The sequence below is a fragment of the Nomascus leucogenys genome, chromosome 5, assembly GCF_006542625.1.
Source record: "Nomascus leucogenys isolate Asia chromosome 5, Asia_NLE_v1, whole genome shotgun sequence".
Classification (NCBI taxonomy): domain Eukaryota; kingdom Metazoa; phylum Chordata; class Mammalia; order Primates; family Hylobatidae; genus Nomascus; species Nomascus leucogenys.
Window position 1 is genome coordinate 15099188 of NC_044385.1, and position 18997 is coordinate 15118184.

General features: G+C 44.8%; 1 protein-coding gene across 2 annotated transcripts in view; it reads left to right on the plus strand.

The window, feature by feature from the left end:
• PCNX2 (pecanex 2) overlaps positions 1–18997 on the plus strand; it is a 307465-nt gene that overhangs the window by 274207 nt on the left and 14261 nt on the right. For both annotated transcript variants that reach the window (XM_003267270.4, XM_030812668.1), the window contains exons 29-32: positions 7805–7949; positions 8948–9178; positions 10084–10358; positions 11037–11224. In XM_003267270.4, coding sequence (XP_003267318.2) covers positions 7805–7949; positions 8948–9178; positions 10084–10358; positions 11037–11224 — 839 coding nt within the window. The remainder of the gene's footprint in view (positions 1–7804; positions 7950–8947; positions 9179–10083; positions 10359–11036; positions 11225–18997) is intronic.

Here is an 18997-nt window from a genome sequence, read left to right on the forward strand (position 1 = left end):
AAAATACATTTGTAATTAAATTTTGCATTTTAGTTATTTCTCTTTTGTTATTATTTCACACTTATGATTTATTTGAAGCAATATCACCAATATCACTGAAATCCTTTAGCCAACATAATTTATTTCCAGTGATTAAATGAGATTCTGCAATTCAAATGTGCTTAGTTTATATCTGAAGCCAAGGTGGCCTGGATATTGATTGCTGAAATTTACTAGTTCAGGGGTGAAAATAACAATAACAGTATCAGTGAACACTTACAGCGGTGCCCACTAGGTACTGGGCAGAGTGCTAATGCAAGTTAGGAGAGTTAATGCATTTCATCTTCTCTGAAGGCATGAGACACGATGAGATAGGTATTATTGGCTCGATTTTGCAGCTGGGATTTCTGAAGCACAGAGAAGTGATTTGTGCGAGTCTCACCATAGAGTCATGCCCAGACTCCAGAGTCCTCGCTCCTACGGGCCACACTGTCCCGCTGTCCACAACATCTCCCAGCAGTTAATCTCCATCTGCTCTGCAGGAACGCACCGCACTCCCCCCAGCTCTGCATGGACACTTCCCTGGGGTGGCCCAGCTGCTCCAGGGCATCCACCTTCTCACCTCTGCACGCTTCCTTGTGGACTGTGCTGGGTTGTGATGCTGAGAGCTGCTGACGGCACCTGCTACGGGCGTCATGGCTCTGATGCTCTGGGTGGCCTGAGCTCAGGGATGCTTCACCCCTGGGATGGCATCTTGCCCTTTCCTGCCAGCCCAGTGCTTTTCTCATAGGAGTTGCTGCCACTGTGCACCCTCCGTGCCCAGCTCACTTGGACACATCCACTGTGTCATTGAGGGCACAGGCTTTGATCCTATAGGACAAGGTGAACGCTGGACACGGGTGTATTTGGAATTGTCCCACCCCCTCACCACCAGGCACCCATTGTCTGCAGACCCCACTTGTGCACTGGGTCCCCCATGGAAAGAAATTCCTAGCAAGACCCTCACCAAGCCTCTAAATATGCCTGGCAGTAATTAATCTTATGAGTGAACACAGAAAGAAATTGGTGATAATGAGGGCAAGAGACAAGTATCAGAGCCAAGATTTAAGCTTCAGTTTGGAGCTCCTGGCTCTCATCCCTCCAACCCTGTAGGCCCATATGCTGCCTTTCAGTGCAGCACCTGAACTCTAGAGGAAGTGAAGCACCTTGGAGCTATTTGGGGGACCTCACGTGTTCTTTACCGAGTATTCTTTCTGAATGTTCTTTACCAGGTAGGAGAGAGCTGGGATCCCAACCAGAGGTTGTCTTGATTTTAGAGCCAATGGAGTAACTTCCTGGATAAAGAGTTCATGAAAGCAGTATTAATACACTCTCAATTCAGGGTCTGTGCAGAGTATACACACCAATTAGGAGGGTGAGATGGGGGTGAGTTCAAGAACTATACTCACAGTGCTTTCAGTATTGTGACTCAACTGAAGCCTTTAAAGGGATTAGTTCACTCTCACACAGCTGAGAATGCCTTTAAGAAGATGACTCAGGGCTGGGCACGGTGGCTCACACCTGTAATCTCAGCACTTTGGGAGGCTGAGGCGGGTGGATCTCTTGAGGTCAGGAATTCAAGACTAGCCTGGCCAACATGGTGAAACCCTGTCTCTACTAAAAATACAAAAAAAATTAGCCGGGCATAGTGGCAGGTGCCTGTAATCCCAGCCGCTCGGGGAGGCTGAGGCAGGTGGATCTCTTGAGGTCAGGAGTTTGAGACTAGCCTGGCCAACATGGTGAAACCCCGTCTCTACTAAAAATACAAAAAAAATTAGCCGGGCATGGTGGCAGGTGCCTGTAATCCCAGCTACTCGGGAGGCTGAGGTGTGAGAATCATTTGAACCTGGGAGGTGGAGGTTGCAGTGAATTGAGATTGCGCCACAGCACTCCAGCCTGGGCAACAGAGAGAGACTCCGTCTCAAAAAAATAAAGAAGAAGATGACTCCAGTTACATATTATAAAAGCAACTCCATGTTTGCTAGAAAGGTAGGTGGCCTGGAAGCAGCTGTGGGTTTTCTCCTGTGCTTCTTCAGTGTGGCATCAAATACTGAGTATTTGCTCCCACCCATCTTACTCTCTTTCTCAACTTTTTCTGGCCTGTTTCTTCTCATATGAAAGGGTTGTAATAATTACATCATGCATCCGTGAGAATGAGAGGAGCCTATGGAATGGAAAGCGCTTAGTAACCCACAAGTCACCATACAAATGGAAGGTGTCTCCTTCTGTTTCACTTTTAGTTGCCCAGAGATGGTGCTAGTCACCTAGTTGCCAAGCTGGAGTACAATGGCTACTCACAGGTGCTATCAGAATGCACTACATCCTTGAACTCCCCACATCAGCCTTCCACGTCGCTGAAACCACAGGCATGTGCCACTGTGCCTGCCTTTGGATCGTTGTTTTTGTTTGGGGAACTACAGCAGGAGAGTGTGGTCAGGAGCGTGGGATTGACTGTGAAACCAGTGTATGGTTGCTGGGTTCCTCAGAGAGGAATAAGGCACACATGAAGAGAGCAGAGAGCTTGCTGCAGTACCCGAGGTGGAGATGCTATTTGAGCCTGGGACAGTGACTAAGGTAGACAGGTACACACACTCTGAGTCTTTCTGTTACTAATCAGTAAACGTGGGACACCCAGCCTCCAAATCACATTTAATTGTTTACATATGTTCTACAAGCGTTCCTTTTATGGCAGTGCGCGGCAGCAGAAGGCGCTTCACAATGCTAATCTGTAAATAACGTAGTATGTACAGGCCTGTTTGGAAATTAACTAAAATGAACAAATCAGTCATTGTGCTGGAGATTCCCCCGTGAGTCCTGCAGAAAGTATCCCCACATTAGAGTTGTTTCTCTCTGCATCCCAAGGTTCATTAAGACTTAAGATAAGGACCCCGTTGTCCAATACTTGGAGCCCTTCTCCTCCACTGCTACTCTGTCTTTCTGAAAAAGCAGGGTTTCTCAGCAGCGGCACTACAGACATTTTGAGCTGTATGGTTCTTTGTGGTGGGGGCTGTCCTGGGCATTGTGGAAATGGCCCCAGCCTCCAGCCAGAGAACAGCCGTTTCCAGGAAGGTTGTAAACAACTGTGCTTTGCACTGAGGCCCCAGCCTCCCCTCTACACGCATAGCCACTAGCTATGTCATAGGAAGTGGGTGAGGAACAAGAAGGACAGCAAGTGATGGATTCATTCTGTGCCGAGAAACGCAGTGTTACAGCCTACGCAATATACTCCAGCTTTTTCCAGTTAAAAAGGAAATGTCCTCAAGTGTTAGCTCCTCATCGTCATCTGAAAGCGTGACATTTTTCTAATGCTGTTTTTATTTATGACAGTATTTAGCACTTCCATGGTGCCATGGAAGCTGGTGCCAGGTTATCTCATTGCCATAGTCTTTGGTCTTCTACGTGTGGACATGCTCCCCTAACACATGATTACACATGTGCCAGGTTTTTTCAGGGCCCTGCCTGCGCTCTCTGCCCCTGTGTAATCCCACGCCACTGACTTCCCAGCTGACCGACTATGATAAGATGACCTGCTTCACTGACATCCTCCGCAGGCGTGGGAGTGGGGGCTGTTTTAGTCCCCAGGAAGGCCAACCTTGAATGACTCAGATGCAACACTATTTCCCAGTAACAAAAGCCCAGCTCCAGCTGTTGGCCTGAGGGTGGGAGCCTGTCATTTCTCAATAGAGCTTTGAAAAGACATAGCCCTGTGAAGCTCCAAAACAGAAATGCACTGCAGGTGTCCCGCAGACATCTGCTGCCCCCCACCCCCGCTTGGCTTGTCACAGCTCACCACCTTCCCCTCTTCATTCTCTCGGGGGTAAAAAGCCAGGTAATGAAACACCTTCCTTTTAGGATGCCTTGATCTCTAAGATGCTGTGGATAATATCCCCAATCTAGTGGAATTCTAACTCAGACTTTGTTTTCTACATTGAGAATCATTTCAATAATGGAATAGCATGAAGCACCACAATGTCTGATTTTCTCTGAAAATAGAAATGACAGGGAAAATATCCATTGTTGGTGGCCTTCGATGGAACTCAAGCCTCTTAGAGAGGCTCCTGTGGAGGCTGCCTTTCTCCTGCTGGTGAGTGAGCACTTGTTGACTGCCGGGCACATACAGCTGGGCAAACACTAGGCTGATGCCTGCGATTCCTGGCTCTTCTCTTTTGTCTGTGGATGTTGCTTGGGGTGTCCGGGTGTTAATCTTCCTTTTCCACTATCCCCATCTCTACATCTGGAGAAAGCTTTTTCTCTTATGCGTATGCAAGGCCATTCTGAGCAAGTATTATGCCCCTCCGAACCCTTTCCTGAATAAATCCCACCCATTTTTCGGAGTTAGCTCTCTCATTTTAGCACTTAGCTCCTATCTGATGCTGGGAGCATTTCCAAGTGTTTTCTATTGAGCACAGGTAGCGGTCATTATTCATGTTTAGAAGCCTCCACTCGGCATCAGCCTACCTGCAGCCTGACTCTGCTGTTGTAAAACAGCCTTCTTGGTGCCTCCTAGGCAGTTGCTAAAGCTCACGGTCCCAGGAAGCTTTTGATAGCTTCTTGGATCCTTTTCTGGAAGATTCCAGGCTCCTCTAGGCCACAGCACCCCGAACCCCACCTGACCAGCCCCTGGCTGTTCCCGTTTCCCACAGTCTGCTCTAAAGCCGTGAAGCCTCGGCGGCCTCTTTCTCAAGGGAGTCCTAGATATTAACGATAGTGGTACACTTCACGTTGAAATGCTAAAATAGCAATCAGTGGAACTGTTTCCCTGATGTGCAGGTCTAATGCGCTGTGTTGATCAGAAGCCTTGCTCAGTGAGCCAACTCATTAAATCCTTAGGAGCAGCGGTCCCCAGAGACTCCCTTCACACACATGCCCTGTTCATCCTGTCCCAGGCCCGCCCTGCCAGGGACGCTGCTTCTTGTACTTGCCTCATAACTACCTCTTGGGGATGTGAGAGGCCAGGGTTGTAAGAGGCGGCCACGATAGAGAATATTTATAGAAAGAAAACAAAGGGAAAAAAGGAGAAACTGTTCCTCCTCTCCTAGGAATGCAAGATGAGTTGCTTTCCCAAACCTACTCCCCAGGTTCATGCACAATTTAAAGGCCCCAGGCTCTGAGAGATTGCCCTTGGGTGATACCCCTGTTCTCCATCCTGGCAACACTCAGTGACGTGTGGGAAATGGAAGCGAGGCAGGGAAAACCTAGGAAACTGAACACCCGGATAATCTTGAAAGACCCCTCTTTTTTAAAAAAAATGTAAGTGTGTGGAGCTATAATTCTTATATAATTGAGTGTTGGCCAAATATGAAAGACAATGGAATTGAATTCTTTTTTTTTTTTAATTATATTTTAAGTTCTGGGATACATGTGCAGAACGTGCAGGTATACACGTGCCATGGTTGCTGCACCCATCAATCTGACATCTATATTAAGTATTTCTCTTAATGCTATCCCTCCTCTAGCCCCCCACCCTCCAATAGGCCCCAGTGTGTGATATTCCCCTCCCTGTGTCCATGTGTTCTCATTGTTCAACTCGCACTTATGAATGAGAACATACAGTGTTTGGTTTTCTGTTCCTGTGTTAATTTGTTGAAAATTGTGGTTTGCAGCTTCATCCAGGTCCCTGCAAAGGACATGAACTCATCCTTTTTTATGGCTGCATAGTATTCCATGGTGTATATTTGCCACATTTTCTTTATCCAGTCTATCATTGGTGGGCATTTGGGTTGGTTCCAAGTCTTTGCTATTGTGAATAGTGCTGCAGTAAACATACATTTGTATGTGTCTTTATAGTAGAATGATTTATAGTCCTTTGGGTATATAACCAGTAATGGGATTGCTAGGTCAAATGGTATTTCTGGTTCTAGATCCTTGAGGAATTGCCACACTGTCTTCCACAATGGTTGAACTAATTTACACTCCCACCAACAGTGTAAAAGCATCCCTATTTCTCCATATCCCCTCCAGCATCTATTGTTTCCTGACTTTTTAATGATTGCCATTCTAACTGGTGTGAGATGGTATCTAATTATGGTTTTGATTTGCATTTCTCTGATGGCCAGTGATGATGAGCTTTTTTTCATATGTTTGTTGGCTGCATAAATGTCTTCTTTTGAGAAGTGTCTGTTCATATCCTTTGCCCACTTTTTGATGGGGTTATTTGTTTTTTTCTTGTAAATTTGTTTAAGTTCCTTGTAGATTCTGGATATTAGCCCTTTGTCAGATAGATAGATTGCAGAAATTTTCTCCCATTCTATAGGTTGCCTGTTCACTCTGACGGTAGTTTCTTTTGCTGTGCAGAAGCTCTTTAGTTTAACTAGATCCCATTTGTCAATTTTGGCTTTTGTTGCCATTGCTTTTGGTGTTTTAGTCATGAAGTCTTTGCCCATGCCTATGTCCTGAATGGTATTGCCTAGGTTTTCTTCTAAGGTTTTTATGGTTTTAGGTCTAACATTTAAGTCTTTAATCCATCTTGAGTTAATTTTTGTATAAGGTGTAAGGAAGGGGTCCAGTTTCAGTTTTCTGCATATGGCTAGCCAGTTTTCCCAGCACCATTTATTAAATAGGGAATCCTTTCCCCATTGCTCGTTTTTGTCAGGTTTGTCAAAGATCAGATGGTTGTAAATGTGTGGCATTATTTCTGAGGCCTCTGTTCTGTTCCATTGGTCTATGTATCTGTTTTGGTACCAGTATCATGCTCTTTTGGTTACTGTAGCCTTGTAGTATAGTTTGAAGTCAGGTAGCATGATGCCTCCAGCTTTGTTCTTTTTGCTTAGGATTGTATTGGCTATACGGGCTCTTTTCTGGTTCCATATGAAATTAAAATTTTTTTTTCTAATTCTGTGAAGAAAGTCAATGGTAGCTTGATGGGGATAGCACTGAATCTATAAATTACTTTGGGCAATATGGCCATTTTCATGATATTGATTCTCCTATCCATGAGCATGGAATGTTTTTCCATTTGTTTGTGTCCTCTCTTATTTCCTTAAGCAGTGGTTTGTAGTTCTCCTTGAAGAGGTCCTTCACATCACATCTCTTGTAAGTTGTATTCCTAGGTATTTTATTCTCTTTATAGAAATTGTGAATGGGAGTTCACTCATTATTTGGCTCTCTATTATTGGTGTATATGAATGCTTGTGATTTTTGCACATTGATTTTGTATTCTGAGACTTTGCTGAAGTTGCTTAATCTTTCCTCTTAAGTCTCACTCTTCCGCCTCTTCCTCTTATCATTAAAAATAATGATGGGATTGGGAAATGCATGTTCTCTGAGAACCTAAATGATCCATTTGACATTTCTTTTAGTTTTATTTCCTCTCTCCATATTGTGGTTGAATCCAATGACATAGCCCCAAAATGATACACAGAAATGCAAAGAAGAATAAAGACTCCTGCATTATTCCACAATTAGCATCATCATCTCTGGGGAGCTGATAGTCTCTGGGGGATTATTGGGGTAGATGAACCTGTGTTTTAGCACTCTAACTTTGAGTGGACACGTGAGGCCAGTTCTGACCTGGAATCCTAGCGATCGAGTACTTTGGTGGCTCCTAAAATGACTGAAGACAACGCCCACGCCATGACACTAGCACTTATGAGGGCCCAAACATGGGCTATAGGGGTAGGCCCTTGGTGCACTGGAATGAGTCCTGTTATCTTCCTTTCCTTGCTATATCAGCCTAAATGTTAAGATAATTCTTGGACAAATGGGAGACTCAGACCTTGCTCACAATGACAGGATTCTGAACATTCATTCCATTGGAATTAATAGTAGTTAGGACTTTGTTTTGCAGCCTGGATTCTTTCCTGTATGGTCTCCATGCCCTCTTCAAAGGTGACTTCAGAATAACAGCACGTGACGAGTGGGTATTTGCTGACATGGACCTACTGCATAAAGTTGTAGCTCCAGCTATCAGGATGTCCCTGAAACTTCACCAGGTAAAAACCTATTTATTTATTTATTTTATTTTATTTTACTTATTTATTTATTTATGAGATGGAGTTTCACTCTTGTTGCCCAGGCTGGGGTACAATGGCACGATCTCAGCTCACCACAACCTCCACCTCCCGGGTTCAAGTGATTCTCCTGCCTCAGCCTCCCAAGTAGCTGGGATTACGGGCATATGCCACCATGCCCAGCTAATTTTGTATTTGTAGTATAGATGGGGTTTCTCCATGTTGGTCAGGCTGATCTCAAACTCCCGACCTTAAGTGATCTGCCCGCCTTAGCCTCCCAAAGTGCTGGGATTATAGACATGAGCCACCGCGCCTCGCCAAACCTATTTTTTTTTTTTTTTAAAGTATCACTCAGCTACTGGGGAGGTTAAGGTGGGAGGATTGCTTGAGCCCAGGAGTTTGAGGCTGCAGTGAGCTATGATTGCGCCACCACACTCCAGCCTGGGTGACAGAGCAAGACCTTGTCTCTTGGAGAAAAAAAAAGAAAAAGGATCAGCCTGAAACTATCGGGGAAAAAATGGCCTTTGAAAAATATGGTCTCCCTTCTCTGCACAGCACTGTAAGTGGGTTTATTACTTAGGTAACTAAGCACTGAAGCCGTCCGGATATTCTTGACTTTAGCCAATGGTTATTTGCCCTCAAGAGCAGCTAGGAGGTGGTGACATTCCACTAGAAGAAAGACGGGTATTGTGCAGAGACAATAACTTAGCAAAAGTGCCCAACCTATATCTAAAACTATATCTAAAAGTCAGAGGAACCTAAGCCATGAAGCTCTTTTCTAGGCACATTCCATTGGTTAGGGCAATGAGATAAAGAGGTGTCCTCTGTGCTGAGCTCAGGATTTGGAAAAAGAAGAGGAGAGAGGAAGATGAGGAAAGGGCTTAGCTTTGGAGGTCACCGGCCAGTTGCCATCTGCATGCTTCCTAGGGGTGAGTTCCTCTGGTCCTTGCCCAGCCCACACCCACACTTCTTCCCACCAGGACCAGTTCACTTGCCCTGATGAGTATGAAGACCCAGCATTCCTCTACGAGGCCATCCAGTCCTTCGAGAAGAAGGTGGTCATCTGCCACGAGGGCGACCCGGCCTGGCGGGGTGCAGTGCTGTCCAACAAGGAAGAGCTGCTTACCCTGCGGCATGTGGTGGACGAGGGCGCCGACGAGTACAAGGTTATCATGCTCCACAGAAGCTTCCTGAGCTTCAAGGTGATCAAGGTATGGTGGCCACGCTTTCTGGGTCCCCCGTTGGCTTGCGTCTCTCTATTTGAGAAGAAATAGAGTGGTGGTGGGCAGGGGGGCACTGACAGAGGAGTCCCTGTGCCAGCATCCTCTGTTCAGAGGAATGTTCTGGAAGGAGTGCTGGCCGGCAAGTGGGGCAGTGGATGGCACTGGGCTGGGTGCTGCGTTCCCCTGGCAGGATCACCCTCCACCTCACAGAGCCAGCACACAGGCACAGACTTTGCCAAAAGACCCAGTAGACACACATGTAGGTGAGAGTCAGGATATAGCTTATTTGTAAAGACTTTTTAATTCTCTAGAACCCACACCTTTCTCTCATAACCCGTTCCTGGATCCAAAGGCCTTATTCCCAATGGCTTCTCTTTTCATATAGCTTCAAATCACTAAGTGAAAACAAAAACTACTTTCTCTGCATTCTCTCTCAGTTTCCCCATAAAGATGGCATCATATCCGTCTTGCAGGATGGCTCTTCTGGCTTAACTGTGAAAACAGCTTTACACCAAAGTTTTATATCAGTCCCAGAGTCCTGCTCTCTCATTGCAGTTAAAAACCAATAGATTGGCCGAGGCGTGTGGATCACCTGAGGTCAGGAGTTTGAGACCAGACTGACCAACACGGAGAAACCCCGTCTCTACTAAAAAATACAAAATTAGCCAGGTGTGTTGGCACATGCCTGTAATCCCAGCTACTCAGGAGGCTGAGGCAGGAGAATTGCTTGAATCCGGGAGGCGGAGGTTGCAGTGAGCTGAGATTGCACCATTGCACTCCAGCCTGGGCAACAAGAGCGAAACTCCCTCTCAAAAAAAAGAAAAAGAAAGAAACCAACAGACTGGAAAACACAGGCCTTCTGCCTTTCTTCCTACTCCCTCTCTGACCTGCAGGTTAACAAAGAATGTGTCCGAGGACTTTGGGCCGGGCAGCAGCAGGAGCTCATATTTCTTCGCAACCGCAATCCGGAGCGCGGCAGTATCCAGAACAATAAGCAGGTCCTGCGGAACTTGATTAACTCCTCCTGTGATCAGCCCCTGGGGTACCCCATGTATGTCTCCCCACTAACCACATCCTACCTAGGGACCCACAGGCAGCTGAAGAACGTCTGGGGTGGACCCATCACTTTGGACAGAATTAGGACCTGGTTCTGGACCAAGTGGGTAAGGTAAGTTTTTACAACAAATGCCTCTATCCAGATGTAGGGGGAAGGCGTGGGGGATGCAGGGAGCTCTGTAGTCCTGGTTCAGATTTCACTGTCAGCCACCATTTTCTCATGTGATTAAAACTGCTACCCCCAAGTGGCATCAAACAGATCATTTGTTTGAGCAAGCAGTCTCAGATTATGAATCCATGGAAAATCTCATATGGATGAGAATCTCTTTCCCCCACATTTGCACAGGCTGAGAATCTGCTTGAGTTCTTGCAGAGCTGCCAAGGTTATGAGTCTTTAGCAGTAACCATTCCACATCTGTTAGCAAGAACTGGAAGAATATCCCCAGCACACACTTCTCATCCAATAAGTCTTCTTACCTGGATGTAGTAATCAGTTGGGATGAATTCTAAGAAGTTTTGCCTGAAGACGACAGCGCTCCCCATCGAGCCTCGGTGCTAAGGGTTCTTATGGAAGGTTGAGACTGAAGCCCATTCATCCTGGTGCAGTCTGTTCACTTATTAGATGCTGAGGTTTGGGAACAACAGCCCCTCTTCCCACCAGCATGCCAGGTGGGCTGCTCACCTGGAGAGCATTGTCTTCGATCCCGATTTAGGCAAGGCCATGGTGGTGCATTTAGGGGGATTAGAAGTGTGTTGGTGAGAATCCTCAAAGGACTTCTCCCTCCCACAGGATGCGGAAGGATTGCAATGCCCGCCAGCACAGTGGTGGCAACATTGAAGACGTGGACGGAGGAGGGGCCCCAACGACAGGTGGCAACAATGCCCCGAGTGGTGGCAGCCAGGAGAGCAGCGCAGAACAGCCCAGAAAAGGCGGTGCTCAGCACGGGGTGTCATCCTGTGAAGGGACACAGAGAACAGGTGGGTGCAGCAGGGGCCTCCGAACTACCGATGAAGTCCTATTTGGTCCCAGTGACCAATGCCCTGAGTTATGATGTTGTTTTAACCTCTGAGAGCACCTTCTTGCATTGGGACAATAGGTGCCGGAAATTCGCAGACTCTTGGAGGTTGTGCTCAGAAAAACAACTCTCCATCTGTTAGATTCAGCTTTTACCATTTATCCATCTGTCCATGACCTTGGCCAGCCATTCATCTGTCTGTCCACCTGTGCAGGGGTCGCTCCATTCCATTCCATCTTTCCATCTCTCACTCTATGACTGTTTGATGGTGTGCCTTCTGTGTCTGGCCATGTTGTAGCTATTGACCCATGTAGTGTCTCCTTCTTCTGCAAGTGTTCGTGGGGTACACAAACAGGCATCGTGCCTTCCCTCTCCTGCTTCTCACTGATTCTCACCTTCCTCCACTTAGACTTGACATTTCAGAGCAGAAGAAAAGAGGTCAGAAAGGGTGCCCACAGATAGGAACTTAGGAGGTGGCTGCAGCCAATCCTAGCTAAGTCTAAAGTTTAAAATTATGTTTAAACTAACACCCAAAGAGTTATACTCCACCAGATCGATGAAGTTCCAAAACTCCACTGGTGGTCTGCGCTGGGGAGGAGGTGGCTAGACTAGAAAAGGAGATCCAGAGGATGAGTGTCCTGGGAACGTGAGAGAGATGGATGCTCTGCCCTGGTTCCTGCTGGTCCTTGGCTTTACCCTCTGAAGCATGTTAGTGGTTTTACCTTTTGGCCTCAGTTCTTCCTCACCATCCAGAAGCATTTAATAAGTGCCTCTGTGCATGCTTCTCCTGCCAGCTCTGCACCAAATGAGCCACGAGTTACAGTCCCTGCCTCCTAGGAGTGCCCAGAGCAAGGCAGAGGATTGAACAGAGACAGTAGGATGTATGCAAACATGAGCAAGATATGTGAGAGAGAGAGAGAGAGAGAGAGAGGATATAGGTATAAATCAAAAAGTATCTGAGACAGCTTTCAATTAATTTAGAGGTTTATTTTGCGAAGGCTAAAGATGTGCCCAGGAAAAAAAGGACACGAGCGACAGACCCAACTGTGGCTACCTTTTCCAAATAGGGTTTGGGGACTTCATTATTTAAAGGGGAAAGAATGGGCAATAGGGGAAAAAGGCGGGGCGGGGGGTAAGGAAAAGGGGCATTTTGCAACCACTGCGACCAGCCTTTGAGGCTTTGATCAACCTTCACTGAATCCACACTTCACATGTAAAAAGCGTGGGTAGAGAAACAGTCAATTGTACATTCATCTCCAGCTCTGCAGATCTGCATTTTTACATAAAGTAAACATAGAGTTGAAGAAGGAGTCATGTGTGCCTGTGTCTCAGGTGAGCAGATGGAGGACTCCTTGTCCTATCTCTGTCCCGCATTTGTAAAGATAAGCTGTTCATTTACATTGTCAGGGTGAAATTTAACAGAACTATTTTAGAGTAAAGATCTTGGGGCCCACAAGGAATTTCTCTGCAAGCAAATTAGGAGGGAGGTAGAGACAGTTTTGCATGTCTCAGTTCCCAGGCTTGACGTTTTCCTTTGGCATATGAGTTTGGGGAGATTCCATTTTCCTGTCACAGATGCTGGATAGGTAGATAGGGACTGATTGATAGACGACAGAAAGAAAGGTAGGTAGGTAGATAGATAGGTAAATAGACAAAATAGGTGGTATCAGCTGCTCAAAAGAAAGGAAAAAAGATCTCCCCCTGCCCCACACACCCCGTGCTGTTTACCCTGAGGCCCTGCAGGACGCCTGCTGGAGGCCTCCCATGCAGCTCCCAGGTCCCCGGTATCTCATTGTTTAGTTAACATTTCTTTTTATTTTATTTTATTATTATTATACTTTAAGTTTTAGGGTACATGTGCACAATGTGCAGGTTTGTTACATATGTATACATGTGTCATGTTGGTGTGCTGCACCCATTAATTCGTCATTTAGCATTAGGTATATCTCCTAATGCTATCCCTCCCCCCTCCCCCCACCCCACAACAGTCCTTGAAGTGTGATGTTCCCCTTCCTGTGTCCATGTGTTCTCACTGTTCAATTCCCACCTATGAGTGAGAACATGCGGTGTTTGGTTTTTTGTCCTTGCGATAGTTTGCTGAGAATGATGGTTTCCAGTTTCATCTATGTCCCTACAAAGGACATGAACTCTTCATTTTTTATGGCTGCATAGTATTCCATGGTGTATATGTGCCACATTTTCTTAATCCAGCCTATCGTTGTTGGACATTTGGGTTGGTTCCAAGTCTTTGCTATTGTGAATAGTGCCGCAATAAACATACGTGTGCATGTATAGCAGCATGATTTATAGTCCTTTGGGTATATACCCAGTAATGGGATGGCTGGGTCAAATAGTATTTCTAGTTCTAGATCCCTGAGGAATCGCCACACTGACTTCCACAATGGTTGAACTAGTTTACACTCCCACCAACAGTGTAAAAGTGTTCCTATTTCTCCACATCCTCTCCAGCACCTGTTGTTTCCTGACTTTTTCATGATGGCCATTCTGACTGGTATGAGATGGTATCTCATTGTGGTTGTGATTTGAATTTCTCCGATGGCCAGTGATGATGAGCATTTTTTCATGTGTCTTTTGGCTGCATAAATGTCTTCTTTTGAGAATTGTCTGTTCATATCCTTCGCCCACTTTTTGATGGGGTTGTTTGTTTCTTTCTTCTAAATTTGTTTGAGTTCATTGTAGATTCTGGATATTAGCCCTTTGTCAGATGAGTAGGTTGCAAAAATTTTCTCCCATTTTGTAGGTTGCCTGTTCACTCTGATGGTAGTTTCTTTTGCTGTGCAGAAGCTCTTTAGTTTAATTAGATCCCATTTGTCAATTTTGGCTTTTGTTGCCATTGCTTTTGGTGTTTTAGTCATGAAGTCTTTGCCCATGCCTATGTCCTGAATGGTATTGCCTAGGTTTTCTTCTAAGGTTTTTATGGTTTTAGGTCTAACATGTAAGTCTTTAATCCATCTTGAATTAATTTTTGTATAAGGTGTAAGGAAGGGATCCAGTTTCAGCTTTCTACATATGGCTAGCCAGTTTTCCCAGCACCATTTATTAAATAGGGAATCCTTTCCCCATTTCTTGTTTTTGTCAGGTTTGTCAAAGATCAGATGGTTGTAGATATGTGGTATTATTTCTGAGGGCTCTGTTCTGTTCCATTGACCTATATCTCTGTTTTGGTACCAGTACCACGCTGTTTTGGTTACTGTAGCCTTGTAGTATAGTTTGAAGTCAGGAAGTGTGATGCCTCCATCTTTCTTCTTTTTGCTTAGGATTGACTTGGCGATGTGGGCTCTTTTTTGGTTCCATATGAACTTTAAAGTAGTTTTTTCCAATTCTGTGAAGAAAGTCATTGGTAGCTTGATGGGGATGGCATTGAATCTATAAATTACCTTGGGCAGTATGGCCATTTTGACGATATTGATTCTTCCTACCCATGAGCATGGAATGTTCTTCCATTTGTTTGTATCCTCTTTTATTTCATTGAGCAGTGGTTTGTAGTTCTCCTTGAAGAGGTCCTTTATGTCCCTTGTAAGTTGTATTCCTAGGTATTTTATTCTCTTTGAAGCAATTGTGAATGGGAGTTCACTCATGATTTGGCCCTGTTTGTCTGTTATTGGTGTATAAGAATGCTTGTGATTTTTGTACATTGATTTTCTATCCTGAGACTTTGCTGAAGTTGCTTATCAGCTTAAGGAGATTTTGGGCTGAGACAATGGGGTTTTCTAGATATACAATCATGTCATCTGCAAACAGGGACTATTTGACTTCCTCTTTTCCTAATTGAATACCCTTTATTTCCTTCTCCTGCCTGATTGCCCTGGCCAGAACTTCCAACACTATGTTGAATAGGAGTGGTGAGAGAGGGCATCCCTGTCTTGTGCCAGTTTTCAAAGGGAATGCTTCCAGTTTTTGCCCATTCAGTATGATATTGGCTGTGGGTTTGTCATAGATAACTCTTATTATTTTGAGATATGTCCCATCAATACCTAATTTATTGAGAATTTCTAGCATGAAGGGTTGTTGAATTTTGTCAAAGGCCTTTTCTGCATCTATTGAGATAATCATGTGGTTTTTGTCTTTGGTTCTGTTTATATGCTGGATTACATTTATTGATTTGCGTATGTTGAACCAGCCTTGCATCCCAGGGATGAAGCCCACTTGATCATGGTGGATAAGCTTTTTGATGTGCTGCTGGATTCAGTTTTCCAGTATTTTGTTGAGGATTTTTGCGTCAATGTTCATCAAGGATATTGGTCTAAAATTCTCTTTTTTGGTTGTGTCTCTGCCAGGCTTCGGCATCAGGATGATGCTGGCCTCATAAAATGAGTTAGGGAGGATTCCCTCTTTTTCTATTGATTGGAATAGTTTCAGAAAGAATGGTACCAGCTCCTCCTTGTACCTCTGGTAGAATTTGGCTGTGAATCCATCTGGTCCTGGACTTTTTTTGGTTGGTAAGCTATTGATTATTGCCACAATTTCAGAGCCAGTTATTGGTCTATTCAGAGATTCAACTTCTTCCTGGTTTAGTCTTGGGAGGGTGTGTGTGTCGAGGAATTTATCTATTCTAGATTTTCTAGTTTATTTGCATAGAGGTGTTTGTAGTATTCTCTGATGGTAGATTGTATTTCTGTGGGATCAGTGGTGATATCCCCTTTTTCGTTTTTTATTGCGTCTGTTTGATTCTTCTCTCTTTTCTTCTTTATTAGTCTTGCTAGTGGTCCATCGATTTTGTTGATCTTTTCAAAAAACCAGCTCCTGGATTCACTAATTTTTTGAAGGGTTTTTTGTGTCTCTATTTCCTTCAGTTCTGCTCTGATTTTAGTTATTTCTTGCCTTCTGCTAGCTTTTGAATGTGTTTGCTCTTGCTTTTCTAGTTCTTTTAATTGTGATGTTAGGGTGTCAATTTTGGATCTTTCCTGCTTTCTCTTGTGGGCATTTAGTGCTATAAATTTCCCTCTACACACTGCTTTGAACGTGTCCCAGAGATTCTGGTATGTTGTGTCTTTGTTCTCGTTGGTTTCAAAGAACATCTTTATCTCTGCCTTCATTTTGTTATGTACCCAGTAGTCACTGAGGAGCAGGTTGTTCAGTTTCCATGTAGTTGAGCGGTTTTGAGTGAGTTTCTTAATCCTGAGTTCTAGTTTGATTGCACTGTGGTCTGAGAGACAGTTTGTTATAATTTCTGTTCTTTTACATTTGCTGAGGAGAGCTTTACTTCCAACTATGTGGTCAATTTTGGAATAGGTGTGGTGTGCTGAAAAGAATGTATATTCTGTTGATTTGGGGTGGAGAGTTCTGTAGATGTCTATTAGGTCCACTTTGTGCAGAGCTGAGTTCAATTCCTGGGTATCCTTGTTAACTTTCTGTCTCGTTATTCTGTCTAATGTTGACAGTGGGGTGTTAAAGTCTCCCATTTTTATTGTGTGGGAGTCTAAGTCTCTTTGTAGGTCACTCAGGACTTGCTTTATGAATCTGGGTGCTCCTGTGTTGGGTTCATATATATTTAGGATAGTTAGCTCTTCTTGTTGAATTGATCCCTTTACCATTATGTAATGGCCTTTTTTGTCTCTTTTGATCTTTGTTGGTTGAAAGTCTGTTTTATCAGAGACTAGGATTGCAACCCCTGCCTTTTTTTGTTTTCCATTTGCTTGGTAGATCTTCCTCCCTCCCTTTATTTTGAGCTTATGTGTGTCTCTGCATGTGAGATGGGTCTCCTGAATACAGCACATTGATGGGTCTTGACTCTTTATCCAATTTGCCAGTCTGTGTCTTCTAATTGGAGCATTTAGCCCATTTACATTTTAAGTTAATATTGTTATGTGTGAATTTGGTCCGTCATTATGATGTTCGCTGGTTATTTTGCTCGTTAGTTGATGTAGTTTCTTCCTAGCCTTGATGGTCTTTACAATTTGGCATCTTTTTGCAGTGGCTGGTACCAGTTGTTCCTTTCCATGTTTAGTGCATCCTTCAGGAGCTCTTTTAGGGCAGGCCTGGTGGTGAGAAAATCTCTCAGCATTTGCTTGTCTGTAAAGTATTTTATTTCTCCTTCACTTAGGAAGCTTAGTTTGGCTGGATATGAAATTCTGGGTTGAAAATTCTTTTCTTTAAGAATGTTGAATATTGTCCCCCACTCTCTTCTGGCTTGTAGCATTTCTGCTGAGAGATCTGCTGTTAGTCTGATGGGCTTCCCTTTGTGGATAACCCGACCTTTCTCTCTGGCTGCCCTTAACATTTTTGCCTTCATTTCAACTTTGGTGAATCTGACAATTATGTGTCTTGGAGTTGCTCTTCTTGAGGAGTATCTTTGTGGTGTTCTCTGTATTTCCTGAATCTGAATGTTGGCCTGCCTTGCTAGATTGGGGAAGTTCTCCTGGATGATATCCTGCAGAGTGTTTTCCAACTTGGTTCCATTCTCCTTGTCACTTTCAGGTACACCAATCAGACGTAGATTTGGTCTTTTCACATAGTCCCATATTTCTTGGAGGCTTTGTTCATTTCTTTTTATTCTTTTTTCTCTAAAATTCCCTTCTCGCTTCATTTAATTCATTTCATCTTCCATTACTGATACCCTTTCTTCCAGTTGATTGCATTGGCTCCTGAGGCTTCTGCATTCTTCACATAGTTCTCGAGCCTTGGCTTTCAGCTCCCTCAGCTCCTTTAAGGACTTCTCTGCACTGGTTATTTTAGTTATCCATTCATCTAATTTTTTTTTCACAGTTTTTAACTTCTTTGCCATTGGTTTGAATTTCCTCCTGTAGCTCGGAGTGTAGTTTGATTGTCTGAAGCCTTCTTCTGTCAACTTGTCAAAGTCATTCTCCATCCAGCTTTGTTCCGTTGCTGGTGAGGAGCTGTGTTCCTTTGGAGGAGGAAAGGCACTCTGCTTTTTAGAGTTTCCGGGTTTTCTGCTCTGTTTTTTCCCCATCTTTGTGGTTTTATCTGCTTTTGGTCTTTGATGATGGTGACATACAGAAGGGTTTTTGGTGTGGATGTCCTTTCCGTTTGTTAGTTTTCCTTCTAACAGACAGGACCCTCAGCTGCAGGTCTGTTGGAGTTTGCTAGAGGTCCACTCCAGACCCTGTTTGCCTGGGTATCAGCAGCGGTGGCTGCAAAACAGCAGTGGCTGTAGAACAGCGGATCTTGGTGAACTGCAAATGCTGCTGCCTGATAGTTCCTCTGAAGTTTTGTCTCAGAGGAGTACACAGCCGTGTGAGGTGTCAGTCTGCCCCTACTGGTGGGTGCCTCCCAGTTAGTCTGCTCAGGGGTCAGGGACCCACTTGAGGAGGCAGTCTGCCCGTTCTCAGATCTCCAGCTGCGTGCTGGGAGAACCACTACTCTCTTCAAAGCTGACAGACAGGGACATTTAAGTCTGCAGAAGTTACTGCTGTCTTTTTGTTTGTCTGTGCCCTGCCCCCAGAGGTGGAGCCTACAGAGGCAGGCTGGCCTCCTGAGCTGTGGTGGGCTCCACCCAGTTTGAGCTTCCCAGCTGCTTTGTTTACCTAATCAAGCCTGGGCAATGGCAGGCGCCCCTCCCCCAGCCTTGCCGCTTTGCAGTTTGATCTCAGACTGCTGTGCTAGCAATCAGCGAGATTCCGTGGTTGTAGGACCCTCCGAGCCAGGTGTGGGATATGATCTCCTGGTGTGCCGTTTTCTAAGCCCATTGGAAAAGCACAGTATTAGGGTGGGAGTGACCCGATTTTCCAGGTGCCGTCTGTCACCCCTTTCTTTG